Source organism: Lodderomyces beijingensis (genome assembly GCF_963989305.1).
Source record: "Lodderomyces beijingensis strain CBS 14171 genome assembly, chromosome: 3".
NCBI classification, from domain to species: domain Eukaryota; kingdom Fungi; phylum Ascomycota; class Pichiomycetes; order Serinales; family Debaryomycetaceae; genus Lodderomyces; species Lodderomyces beijingensis.
Genome location: NC_089972.1, coordinates 1,031,713 through 1,045,106, shown reverse-complemented (window position 1 = coordinate 1,045,106; position 13,394 = coordinate 1,031,713). Strand labels below are relative to the sequence as shown.

Genomic DNA, 13,394 nt, shown 5'->3' with positions numbered 1-13,394 from the left:
ATCGCAATATCGACCGAATACGAGGCTGAATTGCCATATAAAAAAACAAAAGAAAATTGATGTGCAACACAGTGGGTTGAATTTTCCCACCACTGGCTATCGTGTGATTATGTAAGCATAGTGCACTTCATTTCGCATTGTTGACATTGAGAGTCCTGAAAATTGGCGTTTTTGCAATCATTTTTTTATTTAAACAAACACCATTAAGCTAATTTTGATTTGGGATATATAAAGCCAACCATATTACCAGCTCAGGTCAGTGTTCTCTTTTCCATAAATCTATTATAAAGCATTACCCAACATCAAAACACCACAACGGGTATTGTTTTCAGGGGAAAAAAAACATGAGTTTCACTTCTGATTTGGCAGCCTGGACAGAGCAGCCATGGCTCCCGAGTTCTATTCCAGCTTCAACCACGCTAACAAGTATAGCCACATCCCACGCTTCGGCCTTGCACCAGACACTTTCATCAGTCATAGAATTAGCGGCCATCGAAACCGATTTAATAAACATGAGGTCACTTTCGCAAGTCTATCGTGGCGCCGCAGCATCCTTGAGTATCATTTCAGCTGAAGAGATTTTGGCCACTGGAACAGCACCCGAGATTCAATCTCAAGCGACACAAGCAGTATTTAACGCGACGCTCGACTTGAAAAATTGGCAGAAGAGCAAAACATATATGGATAGGACCCTAATGCCGCGGGCAATTATCTTTATTTGGCTGTGTTTGCGATGATTTTCATCTACTTGGCAATCATGTGCATCTGGTCGCGGTACTGGTGGCTCAACGTTACTTTCTGCCTTGGCTAGGCTTTGGAATTGATTGGATTCATAGGCAGAGCCGGTGCCGTATCTCAGACTTCCGATAGCAATTTTTATCTTATGCAGCTGATTTGTCTTACGCTTGCGCCCGCGGATATATTTCATATTTGGCCAGTTGGTTGTTATCCACGGTCGGCAGTACTCGGTGTTGCCACCAATGTGGTATTCGTACTTCTTTATCGCTAGCGATGTCGCCTCGTTGCTTGCGCAAGCTGCTGGAGGTGCCGTTGCTGCGGCTGCCTTGAAAAACCATATGGACGCGAAACCGGGAACCGATGCTTTGATCGTTGGTATCGCAGTGCAAGTATTTGCCATGTCCATTTTTTTTTGATTTTCTGGTTTGAGTTTTTTACACAGGATCTATTTCAAAAACTCATCCAAGTCGGCGCTGCACCCTTTGGAAGTTAGATTATTGGTTAATTTTCTCAAGTTTTTATTCAATGCCAAATTGGTACGAGAATATAGAAGCAATCATTTGGAACAGTTCTACAAAGTAAAGTTTGCCGCGGCGAGAGCCAAGAAGTTATTCGGTTGGATGCCTTTGGCTGTGACCATTGCCGTGGTTGCCGTTTACATTTGTTGTGTTTACCGTGTGGTGAAGTTGGCAATGGGATTCAGTGGTTACTTGTACGAGCACGAAGTGTATATCTTGGTGTTGGATGCAGCCATGATTGCCACCTGCGGTATTGTTTTCCTTCCCTTTCATCCAATTTGGGTCTTTGGTAAAAAGAATATCGTCAAGTCGGCCACGATTAAGCAGAATGACGACGAGCAGCCTGATGCAGAAATTTCAATGTAGAAATTGCCGGGTGGAGAAGGAAGCTCTGAGAGAAGTTGCTTGTAACTACAAACAAAAAACAAAAAACAAAAAAAAAAGGCGTTGGTTTCAGTTTCAAACAACAAGCATGAGGAGTTTGGGGTCTGTTATCAAAATAAAGATCACTGGTACAGGTCTTTCCAACGATGATTTAAGGCAAGGTTAAGGCTATTATTTGAATTTTTTTTATTTTCATTTTCACCAACCATGTATGAATCCTTGCTGCGCTTTCCCACAACCAACCAATCTATAAAAATCTCGACAGACTATGCGAAACAAACGTGCTACACATATCAGAGGAATATATGGCATTTGCGAGAGATTACCAAGTGGACGGTCTATCGGCAAGATCTGGGCTGCGCCCCGCGTATTTCATACATACGCATATACAGCGGCGAGTTTAGGGGCTTCTGTGTCCCAAGTACCTCCATCCACAAGGGAAGAGGCTAGCGGCAATAAGCGGAGCCATAAAAAATGAAAAAAAAAAGAGAAAAACACTCGAACAAAGCAAGGGGCTAGCAGAAACCTTCACTACGTGGTATCACGCGATACCCCCCTTTATGTATTATTATTAGAAACTAGCCAGGTTCGTTCTTGATGATTTGTCGGACTCATGAACGGCGTGTGTTCAACAACTAAGGGGCGTCATTTGGCTGCTCCACAAATCTGGGAAGTCAAAACAACAAGAAAACAGAAAGAGAAATATCCTTCTTTTCGAGCTATCCGAGCTTATCAAGAATTATGGCTTGATTAGCTTGCTAACAACTCACCATACCCTACGCAATATTAGCAAAAAACGGTTGAGGCTTTAAACTAAGCCTTCAGCCGTTTCCTGGAGGGTTTTTAGTAGACAGATGCAAACATCCGTCTTCGTCTGGTGCGGAGTTAAGAAGTGGCAAATTGAGAGATAGATACACACGCTCGTAAAAACCCTCCGTTTCACAAGCCTAAAGAAAAAAGAGAAAGAAGCACAGCCTTTGTTAATTACGACCGCTTTCATCACTTGCTTGGCCCGTTGACTCCACACTCAATTCGTATTATGCTCATCAAGCACCATCCAACCTCCACAGTGCACTCGCCCATATACGCCGAAGATAAGGTCCCGAAACAAGGAAAAAAATGGAAGTGGGTGCCAACTGGAAAATCCGATTACATAAGCGGGTTTTCCCATGTCTTTGTTGTTTAAAACGCTTAGCAGACTTCACCAGTTCAGCATGTCAGAAGTGCCAACAGCAGCTGCCGCTGTCACCGTCGCTGTCTTTCTGTATGGTGGATTGAACAATAGCTGAGTGTTGGCGTGGAATAAATTACTTTCACGGCAATCAACAATTTTTCCTATTCTTTTCAGCGGCGGTGCAGTTGATCTCTTGAGTTCGCGGAACTCTCGCTGATATGCCCGTGCCTGTTTTTTTACCCAGCTTAAGAGATGATGCTTAGAAAGACGCTTGCTTTCGTGAAGGACTAGATTTCCACCTAGCCACCCTTTTCTCCATGGTTGGAACCAGGCTGTGCTTCCACTCCGGCCCAGAAAGCAATGCGTCTTTAACTCCTTTCATACCTAACCAAAAAAAGAACATATTCTACTGATTTCACTGCGGAAAGAGATCCGAAATTGGGGTTTAAGAAACTAAATGTATAAAAAAAAAAAAAAACTTAGACCTCCACAGAAATTTCGCAATCTATTGTCCAAATGCATGCAGTTAATGCCGAACCCACTAGGGATGTCTTGGAATACATAAACCCCCCCAACTTTGCACTTTTTTCTGTTCTTCTAAATGTGGCGAAATACTTTCCAGTCCTCAACTTTTCCCCTTCCAGCTCCCAGAAACACCCTGTAGGGAAAAACAGTGCCCGGCTTTTAGAAAATGAGTGCTTTAGCAAACATGGCATCATGGACGCCGTCCTCGGTGCCCACGTCGACCACGCTAACCAGTATAGCCACATCGCACGCTTCAGCCTTGCATAAGACGATTTCTTCCGTTGTCGAGCGAGCAGCCACCGAAACCGATCATATCAACTTGATATCGCTTTCGCAAGCCTATCGCGGAGCCATGGCTTCGCTCACCATCATCTCCGCCGAAGGCGTATTAGCTACGGAAACGGCGCCCCTGATTCAAGCTCAGGCGACGCAAGCTATATTCAACGCCACGCTAAACTTGAAAGATTTGGTCGATGAGGAGAATATATTTGGATACAACCCCGATGCTGCAGGTAACGGGATCTATTTGGCGATATTTGCGATAATATTTGGCTATATTGCTGTTATGTGCATCTGGTCGCGATACTGGTGGTTCAACGTGACTTTCTTTTGTGGGTTTTTCTTGGAAATGCTCGGGTTCATTGGTAGGATATTGGCGATCGATAATACCGCGGTGCAAAGTTACTACATCATGCAATTGGTGTGCTTGACAATTGCGCCTGCGTTCATTATGGCCGGGATATACTTTATATTTGGTCAGTTGGTTGTTATTCACGGACGACAGTACTCGGTGTTGCGACCAATGTGGTATTCGTACTTCTTTATCGCTAGCGATGTCGTGTCGCTTATCATTCAAGCTGGTGGAGGCGGTGCTGCTTCTGTTGCATCTAGCAATCACACTGACGCCAAACCAGGCACAAACACCATGATTGCCGGTATCGCAGTGCAAGTGTTTGCCATGTCCATCTTTTTGGTTTTCTGGTTTGAGTTTTTAAACAGGATCTATTTCAAGAACTCGGCTAAACCCGATCCCAAAGTCAAGCAGGATCAACACCCGTTAGAGAAAAGATCATTTGGCAATTTTTTCAAATTGTTGCTCAATACTAAATCTGTTCGAGAATATAGACATACCCATTTGGAGAAGTTCTATAATGCAAAGTTTGCCTCTGTTAGAACGCAAAAGTTGTTTGATTGGTTGCCCTTGGCCATGACAATCGCCGTGGTTGTTGTTTATATCCGGTGTGTTTACCGTGTGGTGGAGTTGGCAATGGGATTCAGTGGTTACTTGTACGAGCACGAAGTATACGTGTTGGTGTTGGATGCAGCCATGATTGCCATCTGCGGTATTGTTTTCCTTCCCTTTCATCCAATTTGGGTCTTTGGTAAAAAGAATATCGTCAAGTTGGCCTCAATCAAGAAGAACTTGGACGAACACGAGGAGAAAGAAGATGGCAGTGAGGATGGCGATGTGGACACCATGCGTAATGATGGTGCAGTCAACTCAGAGCAAGATGAGAAATACACTCTGAGTAAGAATGTTTAGGATACCCTTTTCCGTCTCCTCTCATTCAATAAATGCATGAAATTTGTTAACAGATTGATATTAAACTGGTTTGATAATGATGATGATATGAACCAGGTTTATTCTATACACCTCTATTAGAAACTTTTGTTACGCGTTAGACCCCAACGCTGAGCCGCGCAATAAGTTGAAAGGAAACTTCAAAGAAAAAACACGAGACGGGCTCAGCTTCAAGACTCAATGGTTTAAACGGCGATGTTGGTTTGAAGCGGCTCTTCCTCTTGCTCGTATTCAATCTCCACCCTTGGTCTCCGTTTCTTTGTCGACTTCGATTTCGATTTCGAATCTGAGTCTTCAGCTTTCCTCTTCTTAGATGCTCCTCCCTCTTCGACTTCGTCGTCACTTTCATCGTCACTTTCATCGTCACTTTCATCTTCGCTCTCGCTTTCACTTTCACCAGAAGACGAGTCACCCAACCATTGCTCCAAATCCTCCATATCAACCAAGTCATCATCTCCCGAATCTTCAACGTATTCAACTTGACCCATATCATTTTCATCCTCCTCTTCTTCTTCTTCTTCTTCGTCGCCGCTTTCCAAATTAACATCATCATCTTCGTCAAACTCTTCTTCTTCTTCAACCTCATCCACTTTACCAAGGACTTTTTTCCACACGTTTTCATCGACATTCAAAGGCTTATCGCCGTATGCACCACTTTTCAATCTTTCAAGCAATTCCTTCTCGATGGCTTTTTCGATTTTAGCAGCAGCCAAAGCTTTTCTTTCTCTATTTTCCTCCCTCCTCTTCAACTTGGGTTTCACACCCACGGCGTGCCTTTCTTCTTCATTCAACGCCATGCGCCTCTCCGTGATTGCCACTTGAGTCAACCTCGTTAGTCTCTGCTTGCATTTATGCTGCAAGAATTTCTGCCAATATTGCAAATGATGGTCGATTTGCTGTAATGCCTTGTTGTAGTTCTTGGAGAGTTTGATCCGTTCCCACCATCTGTTGGGGGTATGGCTTCTTTCGGCAGTCTTCATATATAGATATAGCTTGCCACCAACGTTTTTAACCGTGGCGTATCGAGCATTGGCCAAGGGACAAGATTGTCTCGTGCATAATCCACTCACGTTGTATTCGTTTCGGCAAAAGTTCTGTTTTTCTGTTTTCAATTTAAATGCACAGAATTGGTGATTTATCACTTGCCATATGACTTCGTCCGACATGGTTCTGATTGAAACGTTAGTTTGATGTGGTGAGGACTCGAGTATGCAATTTGCTGTAAAAAGTTTTCAAACTTTTGGTTTTTGTTCGTCTTTTTTTTTTTTCTAGGAAGATGGACTTGCTTTGACTAATTTGTCAGCTACTAAAGCTCTTTTAGGGTCAGGGCCACCTTTTTCCAACGCAGTTCAACCAGCAAGAGTCCCGAAATGTAAACTTCTTGAGAACTTGATGATTATGGATGTTTCTGGTGTCAAGAAGAATAAAAAATTTGGGATTTTGAAAGCCAGAGAAGAGATGGTAGCGCAAAGCATCGCGTACTGCACATAGTATTGTCTTTCGTTACTTATACCGAATACACCATTGGCCTTTCCAATGTGGAGTTCCCCACCATGACTCGACCAACACGTCAACATTATCTCTAGCTCCGGCATCTTGTTTGTTCCCGTCAGCGGCATACCCGATTTTCATTGTCTCAAGCTCCGAGGCTTGTTGGGAATAGTAGGCTTGACTCGAACCTGTTTCGGCCCCACAACCTCCAGGAATACATCTCCCTGCAACCGGTGCACAATCCTCGAAAAACTCATCAAGGTAACGCAAACCTGATACGGGTCCTTGCCTTCGAACAAATCCGTCGTCTGGAAAATTTCGTCATGCGGCACGTGCAACAACTGGCAAAGTTGAAGAAACCACGAGATGTTCTCCATCTGGATAAACGCCATTGACGACGACTTGAACTTTGCCGTGGGGTTCTGCGGATGCGACACTAGCTGGCCTAGTCGGCACAAGATCTCGCCATCGTGAAGCAAGTCGATTAGATTTAGCGAGTCATAGGGGTGACCTGGCGTCGAGTGTCTTTGGAAAAGCGTAGGGTAGTGTGGTGTGAGGATCGCGGATAGGTAGTGCTTGATATCGGGCTGGATGGCGTTGTAGCGTGCTAGTCTGCTGTCTGTGATCTCGTCATCTAGGTTCTTAGACGTCATCAATGTATGCGGAAAAGCGGAATAGCGAATGTGGGGTTGGTGGTGGAGTCTCGTGAGGTTGAATATCAGTGGTTGGTTGGTTGGTTGGTTAGTTTGGTTGTGGCATAATGTAAAATTACGATGGAGATATATTTCGCACCCCCCGTTCCTTGAACCCAAACTGCGCCTCATCGTCCACCTCCCCGCGCAGCGAGACAGGTGCGACACCACTACCGGGAAACAATTTGCAGCCAGTCTATGTTATGAAAAAAAAAACCATCGAAAATCTGTATTGTTTTACACAAGCCATAATACATACGCTTACTCCCCCTGCTATTCTAGTTATGTAATTGTTTCTCATAAGAGTATAATCCGTTTATACCACCTTCTAATTGTGCCGACGCGGTTCTGAACTCGAATCTGACCTCTCCGTTATCGACCTTCTCTCTCAATTCCGTAATTGATTGAATGCCGATATCCTGCAAGGAATGTTGCAACCCGTTATACAAGTAAGGGATGAACTTGGTGATCGAACCCTTGTCGATAACGGAACCGCTAACACCTTGGGCAACGAAAACTTTGTCGGACTCGGAAAAGTATCTTGAAGTTGACGCATTGGCGTTTATGCTTGTTTGTTGCATAGCGGCAACCGACCCCATGCCTCTATAGCTCTTTAATCTCTTACCGTCTCTGTAGAAGTAGTCGCCTGGTGTTTCCGCAGTACCAGCTAACAAACCACCCATCATGACACACGAGGCACCCAAGGCCAACGCCTTGGAAATGTGGCCAATGTTTCCGATACCTCCGTCGGCAATGCACGGAATGCCAAACTTGTTGGCAAATTCAGTGACTCCATACACGGCAGTACCTTGTGGTCTACCGCATGCCATGACTTCCTGGGTGGTGCAGATGGAACCTGAACCCATACCGATCCTCAAGGCATCGGCACCGGCTTCAATCAAAATGGCAGCTTGTTCTCTGGTGACAACGTTACCTGCAATGACTTGCAAATCGGGGTAGTTTTCCTTGATCCATTTAAGCATGTTGATTTGGAACACTGAAGAACCGTTGGACGAGTCAATCACGACCACGTCCAAGCCAGCATCGACTAATTTCCTTAACCTGGCCTTGTCAGCATCCATGGTGCCGATTGCGGCACCACATAACAACTGCTTTGAATCGAAAGATTTAGAAGCAATGGGAAAGTTTTGATTCTTTTGCAAGTCTGTCAACGAGATCAATGACACCAAATTGTAGTCCAGATCAACAATGGGCAATTTTCCCTTTTTGGACTTTCTCAAGATTTCATTACCTTGAGTCAAGGTGATTCCCTTTTGGCCCGTGACCAACTCCTTGGTCATGACTTTTGAAACTGGGTCGGCATTCTCTTCGTGGAATTGGATATCACGAGAGGTCACAATACCCAACAATTTACCTCCAACTTTACCATTTTCTGTTGAAAAAAAAAAAAAAAAAGTTAGTACATATATTGTCGAAATTTTGCTTTTTTTTTTCAAGTTGATAGTTTCCAAAGTGCCACTCGCAATGCATATTTCAGGTACAATAATTCTCCCCAACATCGTTTGATGCGATTAAAATGAAATCTCGGTAGAACGAAAGTTAATTAAAAAAAATAAGGTTGTTCATCAGCAATATCGCGAGGCAAATGTGGAAAATATCCATCTTGATGTTCATTTAAAGAAAGGAAATGCAATAAAAAAGTAGACATACCAGTGATTGGGAAAGTAGTGAAACCCAATTTTTTTCTCATCTTCTTGACTTCGCCAACAGTGACATCCTGCGTGATGACAACTGGGTCATTAATAAAGCCATTTTCGTACTTCTTGACTTTTCTAACCATCTCTGCTTGTTCCTCAGCAGTACAGTTGTGGTGAATGATACCGATACCACCCAACAAGGCCATGTGGATAGCCATGGTTTCCTCGGTGACAGTGTCCATAGGAGACGAAACAAAAGGCGAGTTCAAGGTGATCTTCTTGGTGAGCTTGCTCTCCAAACTGACATCTGAGCTTGGGAACGAGATTAACCCGGGCAAGATCAAGATGTCGTTATACGTCAACCCGCCAAAGTTGGTTGAGTCAATCAACTCCTTGATGGACAAACCATCCTTTTTGGCGTAGTCTTTCAAATAAGATGTAGCTTGCGAGGCGTCTAAGGTCATTGCTCCGGGGATGGCTTGAACTGACAAAAAAAGCGGGAGGGTAACAACTATAAGGGTTTGAAGTGAGGGCAGACTTTGCCAAAAGAAGAAAGAAAGAAGGAGGGCGTGAAGGAGGATTAGAAATTTTTCAGAACACCGCTTTGAGATGTCCTCGCCAGCAGATGGGACATCCACCCACAACAACAAAGAAAAAAAAAAAAGAGATAGCAGGAGTTTGGTAGCGACGAGGCTACTATGGCAGGTGGCTGGGCCTCCGAAGGAACAGAGGCCACACACATTTGGTGGCAACCACAGCGGTGGTCTGTACAAGGGAAACGGTGAGCTGGGATGCTGAACTGTAAGGGATAGATGGTACAAGCAGTAAACGTGCTAGAGGAAGGAAATGGCGTTCACCAGGCTCGCTCTCAAGCAGAGTTGTGCATAGCACGTGCAAGTCACGTGCCGGAACCAACACTCGATTGTATGTCAACCTCAACACCCACATCTCCCACGAGAGAAAGACATCAACTCATAGATTAACCCCGAGTTGTTCCGTAGGGTGAACAAAATCACATTCGCCGCTTCATATATAACCGAAGCAAAAGACCCGTCGAATGACGAACCTGCAAGATGCGCGTGAACTCAAAGTCGCAAGGAGATAGATCAGCTGTCGAAAATGTTAGTATATTGCAAGGCTCTATCGAATGCGGAGGATAGAAAAAGTAAGTGAACGGTTGGTTTTTCAGTGTAGCGGTTCTTTAATTCCCTTTTCATTAACTCAATTTAGGTAACTGAGTTGTATCAATATTTGCAAATCGAGGTAAAGATTTTCTCATCATTTTTTTTTTTAAAATCCAGTTCCTGTTTCACTAATTTCTATCCAATGTCGTCTGTGTCTGAGGCCTGAGACATACCTTTCTGCACAATGAAGGAGGTCCTCTATCGTTTCAAGAAAAAAGCATGTTGAATGTTTGTTGATAAGCCTGTGTTGAGATGAACTCACGGAAACGAAAAGAAAATGAAAAAGAAGAAGAGGCACTGGAAAAAAAAAAAGAGATCTGCCTCAAGGTTGTTGCGGTGTATGTCAATAACGTACTTTAAAAAAAAAAAATTCAAAAAGTCATCCTATAAACATTAATTTTTTTTAATAAGTTCCCCCCCCCCCTTTTCAAATTCAAATTTCCAAACTTGTCTGTCTAAAAAATTCCCCTGGCATTCATTTGCTGCTGCTGGTTTGCCTTGATCTGGTTCACGTAGTTTTCGATTCTTTTCCAGCCTTCTTTTCGAGCCTCTTCGCGGTCTCTTTGCTCACTTAACGATTGATGATAAAGTATCGTGCAGTGGTCATAGAGCACCGGGTTGTGATCCATAAACACTTTGAGCGCACCAAACACGAGTGAGTGTATGCTTCTGTTCCAGTTCGAAGTCGCGGAATTGTGCTGCAACAATGTCGACTCTTCTTCAAACCCAGGTCCAAATTCATCGCCTTGACCGCCATTATTGTTGTTGTTATTATGTGCTTGCATCGAGCTAAACAGATCGTAGAATTCACCATCGGCTCGCTCAGTGCCGTTCATGTCGGTATCAGGCGAGTTCCCAGCCATGCCACTGTTTATCTCGTTATTCGTTGCACGTAGACTCTGGTTACCATTGCCGTTATTATTATTATTGTTGTTGTTGTTATTATTATTGTTGTTGAGGTTATTGTTGTTGTTGTTGTTATTCACCGAGGCATGAACCTGGAATATGTTGTTATGAGGGTGTGAAAGATTATTGGCACTAGGAACTATCCCTTGTTGTGTATCTTGAAGAACTAGCCCGCTGTCTATCAAATTGCCATTGGCATCAACTGTAGCATCGGGAAAATTCGATAATTTTTGTTGCATAACGCCATTCTCGGTACCAGGTTGAGTTGAATTGGTCAACTCATACAATGCAGCGAAAATTATCGGCAACACAACTTCGGCATTTTCCGTAATCAACGTCAAAAAATACTCGTTGGACCAGTAGCACAAGACTTTTTCGCAAACTTGGAAATGCGGAGAGCCTATGCACTTGGACAATTGCGCAAACAACGGGATCTGGATCTTGGCAAACTCATTGGGTTCCATCACCTCAAAGATATCTTCAATTTCGTTTAAAAACATCACCTCTTTCGGGCTATTGATCTTGGGCCAGTATCTCAACAATCCCATGATGACATCTTCAGTTAACGATGGGTCTTTTTCCAAAAACTGCACAATGCAATAGGCCAATTGTGGATGGTAAATAGATAGACACTTGACCTTGTGCAAAGGTATCAAGACTCTCACCAAAAAGATCTTGTGCTCCTCCTTCAATGGCAACGCGAATCCATTGATAATCGAGCCCAAGATTTCCAAAAGTTCACCAACGCCATTAAATCTCTCAGTTTCATATACAAACTGCAAAAACACATTATTGATGGATTTCCTAATAAAGCTTCTTAAACTCAAGAATTTGCCATAGATCCTGTGCAAAGTTGTCTTTAAACAATCTCTTTCTCGCGGATCTTCGCTATCAAATAGTTCCAATATTCTCAATATAAAGTCGTGATCGATATATTGCTTGGCAATTTGATGCTGGAAATCAGGCAGCTCGATAAATCGAAGGAAAAACTCGTAAATCGCTTGCATGTGGGGCCATGCCAACTCGCTCACTGGCTCATCTTCATCTGGGTCGAAAATCTCGCCCACGGGGTTCACGGGTGGCGGGATGGGACGAAACAAATTCTTTTTGAACATGCTAACAACATGTTTGTACATTTCATCCGTGTATGAAAATCTATTATTTGAAATAAAGGCAATCAACTCTTGCAAAGTCATCCTCTTTATTTCTTTACCTCTAACGTCAAAAGTTGGATCACTAAAATCAAACATCATGTTGCATTGGTCAATTTTCTGAATGAACAAGTTGATTTGATCCTCGGGCAACACTTCATCAAAATTGGGCAACTTGTGAATCTCTTGGTACTTGTCCGAACTAGTTGGTTCAAACCTCGACGAGGAATGTCTCTTGGGAGGCACAATCAAATCTATATCAAACACGTCTCTTCCGGGAGTACTAATGTTTGGATTCAACTGGCTAAAATGGGACTGGACAGCAGCCGCACCCTGTTGACTATGATGTGCTCTATTGTCGAAATGCGCTGATGAAGATGAACTGTTTGGTGATGTGGGAGTTGGTGTGATTGGATGAGACGAGGATGAATTGGAAGTGGAAGGCGAGCCAAAAGTGACACTATTGACATTTTGAGAAGGTGGAGTAACAATTGATGGCATAGTGGCTGGAGCAATGTTTGGGTTGATCCCCGCGTTAGTTGCCACTGATGAAGGCCCCGCACCTCCGGCTGCCAAGTGGTTCGACGAGACGCCCGCGCTATTGGTAGATGATGATGAAGATGATTGCAAAGGTGACCCAAACACATTTGTGGAATTTTCATCATTAACAACAATTTTGGGCGAGTCTCGAGTTGGCAGACCCTGTGGAGACGACGACGAGGCCATTGTGGTGTTGCTGTTGACTGACTTTATCGAGTTGGCGCTGTTACCGCTATTGTTTCTTGACGGACTTGGGGAGTTTGATTTCAACGAGGTCGAAGCGTTGGTGACTAGATTTTTGGAGCTTTGCAGTGTTTGCGAATTGGCGGAGTTACCTGAACCTGAACCTGCAGCCGAGTTCGAAGCTGGAGAAGTAGAAGAAGAAGGAGAAGAGGACGACGACGACGACGAAGCAAAACCGGGGATGGCTGACCTCTTGTCACTCTTGCCATCTTTCTCCTTTTTCTCTCCCTTTTTATTTGAAGATTGACTCTTGTTTCGAGTCAATCTGTTTTTGAATCCTTTCATCATTTTTTCTGGCGGGGTTGTGGAAATTGCTGTAGAATATGTATTTCAAGGGTCGGTTGGTGAGGCAACCTGAGCCGATGGTGATTGTATAGGTACAGCTAAGCTAGCAGGAAGATATAATGCTCTCTCTCTCTCTCTCTACCAGTGGATGTTTTCAGTGGCAGAGGCAGTAGCAGTATATTATCAAGTGGGGTTATATAAGAATCTGGTGGTGATTGTTTGAGAATTTAAAGAAATTGGGAACAAGAAAAAATGGACAAAAAAAAAAAAAAAGAAGGATATCAGGTATGGGAGTTGTAGATGTAGTAGAAAATGAATGGGGT

General features: G+C 43.6%; 6 protein-coding genes across 6 annotated transcripts; 2 read left to right on the top strand and 4 right to left on the bottom strand. All coding sequences in view use genetic code 12, as the record gives it.

Annotated features, from left to right (window-relative positions):
- Nucleotides 1-980: 980 nt before the first annotated feature.
- On the top strand, nt 981-1,622 carry LODBEIA_P25300 (uncharacterized protein; the record flags this gene model as incomplete). The annotated part of the gene is made up of 2 exons (XM_066972540.1): nt 981-1,127; nt 1,254-1,622. The coding sequence occupies 2 exons, from the start codon at nt 981-983 to the stop codon at nt 1,620-1,622; spliced, it is 516 nt and encodes a 171-aa protein (XP_066829468.1).
- A 1,883-nt stretch (nt 1,623-3,505) lies between these two features.
- On the top strand, nt 3,506-4,882 carry LODBEIA_P25290 (uncharacterized protein; the record flags this gene model as incomplete). The annotated part of the gene is made up of 1 exon (XM_066972538.1): nt 3,506-4,882. The coding sequence occupies one exon, from the start codon at nt 3,506-3,508 to the stop codon at nt 4,880-4,882; it is 1,377 nt and encodes a 458-aa protein (XP_066829467.1).
- Nucleotides 4,883-5,106: 224 nt separating this feature from the next.
- LODBEIA_P25280 (uncharacterized protein) lies at nt 5,107-6,087 on the bottom strand (the record flags this gene model as incomplete). The annotated part of the gene is made up of 1 exon (XM_066972537.1): nt 5,107-6,087. The coding sequence occupies one exon, from the start codon at nt 6,085-6,087 to the stop codon at nt 5,107-5,109; it is 981 nt and encodes a 326-aa protein (XP_066829466.1).
- A 462-nt stretch (nt 6,088-6,549) lies between these two features.
- Nucleotides 6,550-7,065, bottom strand: LODBEIA_P25270 (uncharacterized protein; the record flags this gene model as incomplete). The annotated part of the gene is made up of 1 exon (XM_066972536.1): nt 6,550-7,065. One exon carries the CDS (start codon nt 7,063-7,065, stop codon nt 6,550-6,552), a length of 516 nt encoding a protein of 171 aa, XP_066829465.1.
- Nucleotides 7,066-7,382: 317 nt separating this feature from the next.
- LODBEIA_P25260 (uncharacterized protein) lies at nt 7,383-9,226 on the bottom strand (the record flags this gene model as incomplete). Its single annotated transcript, XM_066972535.1, has 2 exons — nt 7,383-8,497; nt 8,776-9,226. The coding sequence occupies 2 exons, from the start codon at nt 9,224-9,226 to the stop codon at nt 7,383-7,385; spliced, it is 1,566 nt and encodes a 521-aa protein (XP_066829464.1).
- A 1,175-nt stretch (nt 9,227-10,401) lies between these two features.
- Nucleotides 10,402-13,074, bottom strand: LODBEIA_P25250 (uncharacterized protein; the record flags this gene model as incomplete). Its single annotated transcript, XM_066972534.1, has 1 exon — nt 10,402-13,074. The coding sequence occupies one exon, from the start codon at nt 13,072-13,074 to the stop codon at nt 10,402-10,404; it is 2,673 nt and encodes an 890-aa protein (XP_066829463.1).
- Between the last annotated feature and the right edge of the window lie 320 nt (nt 13,075-13,394).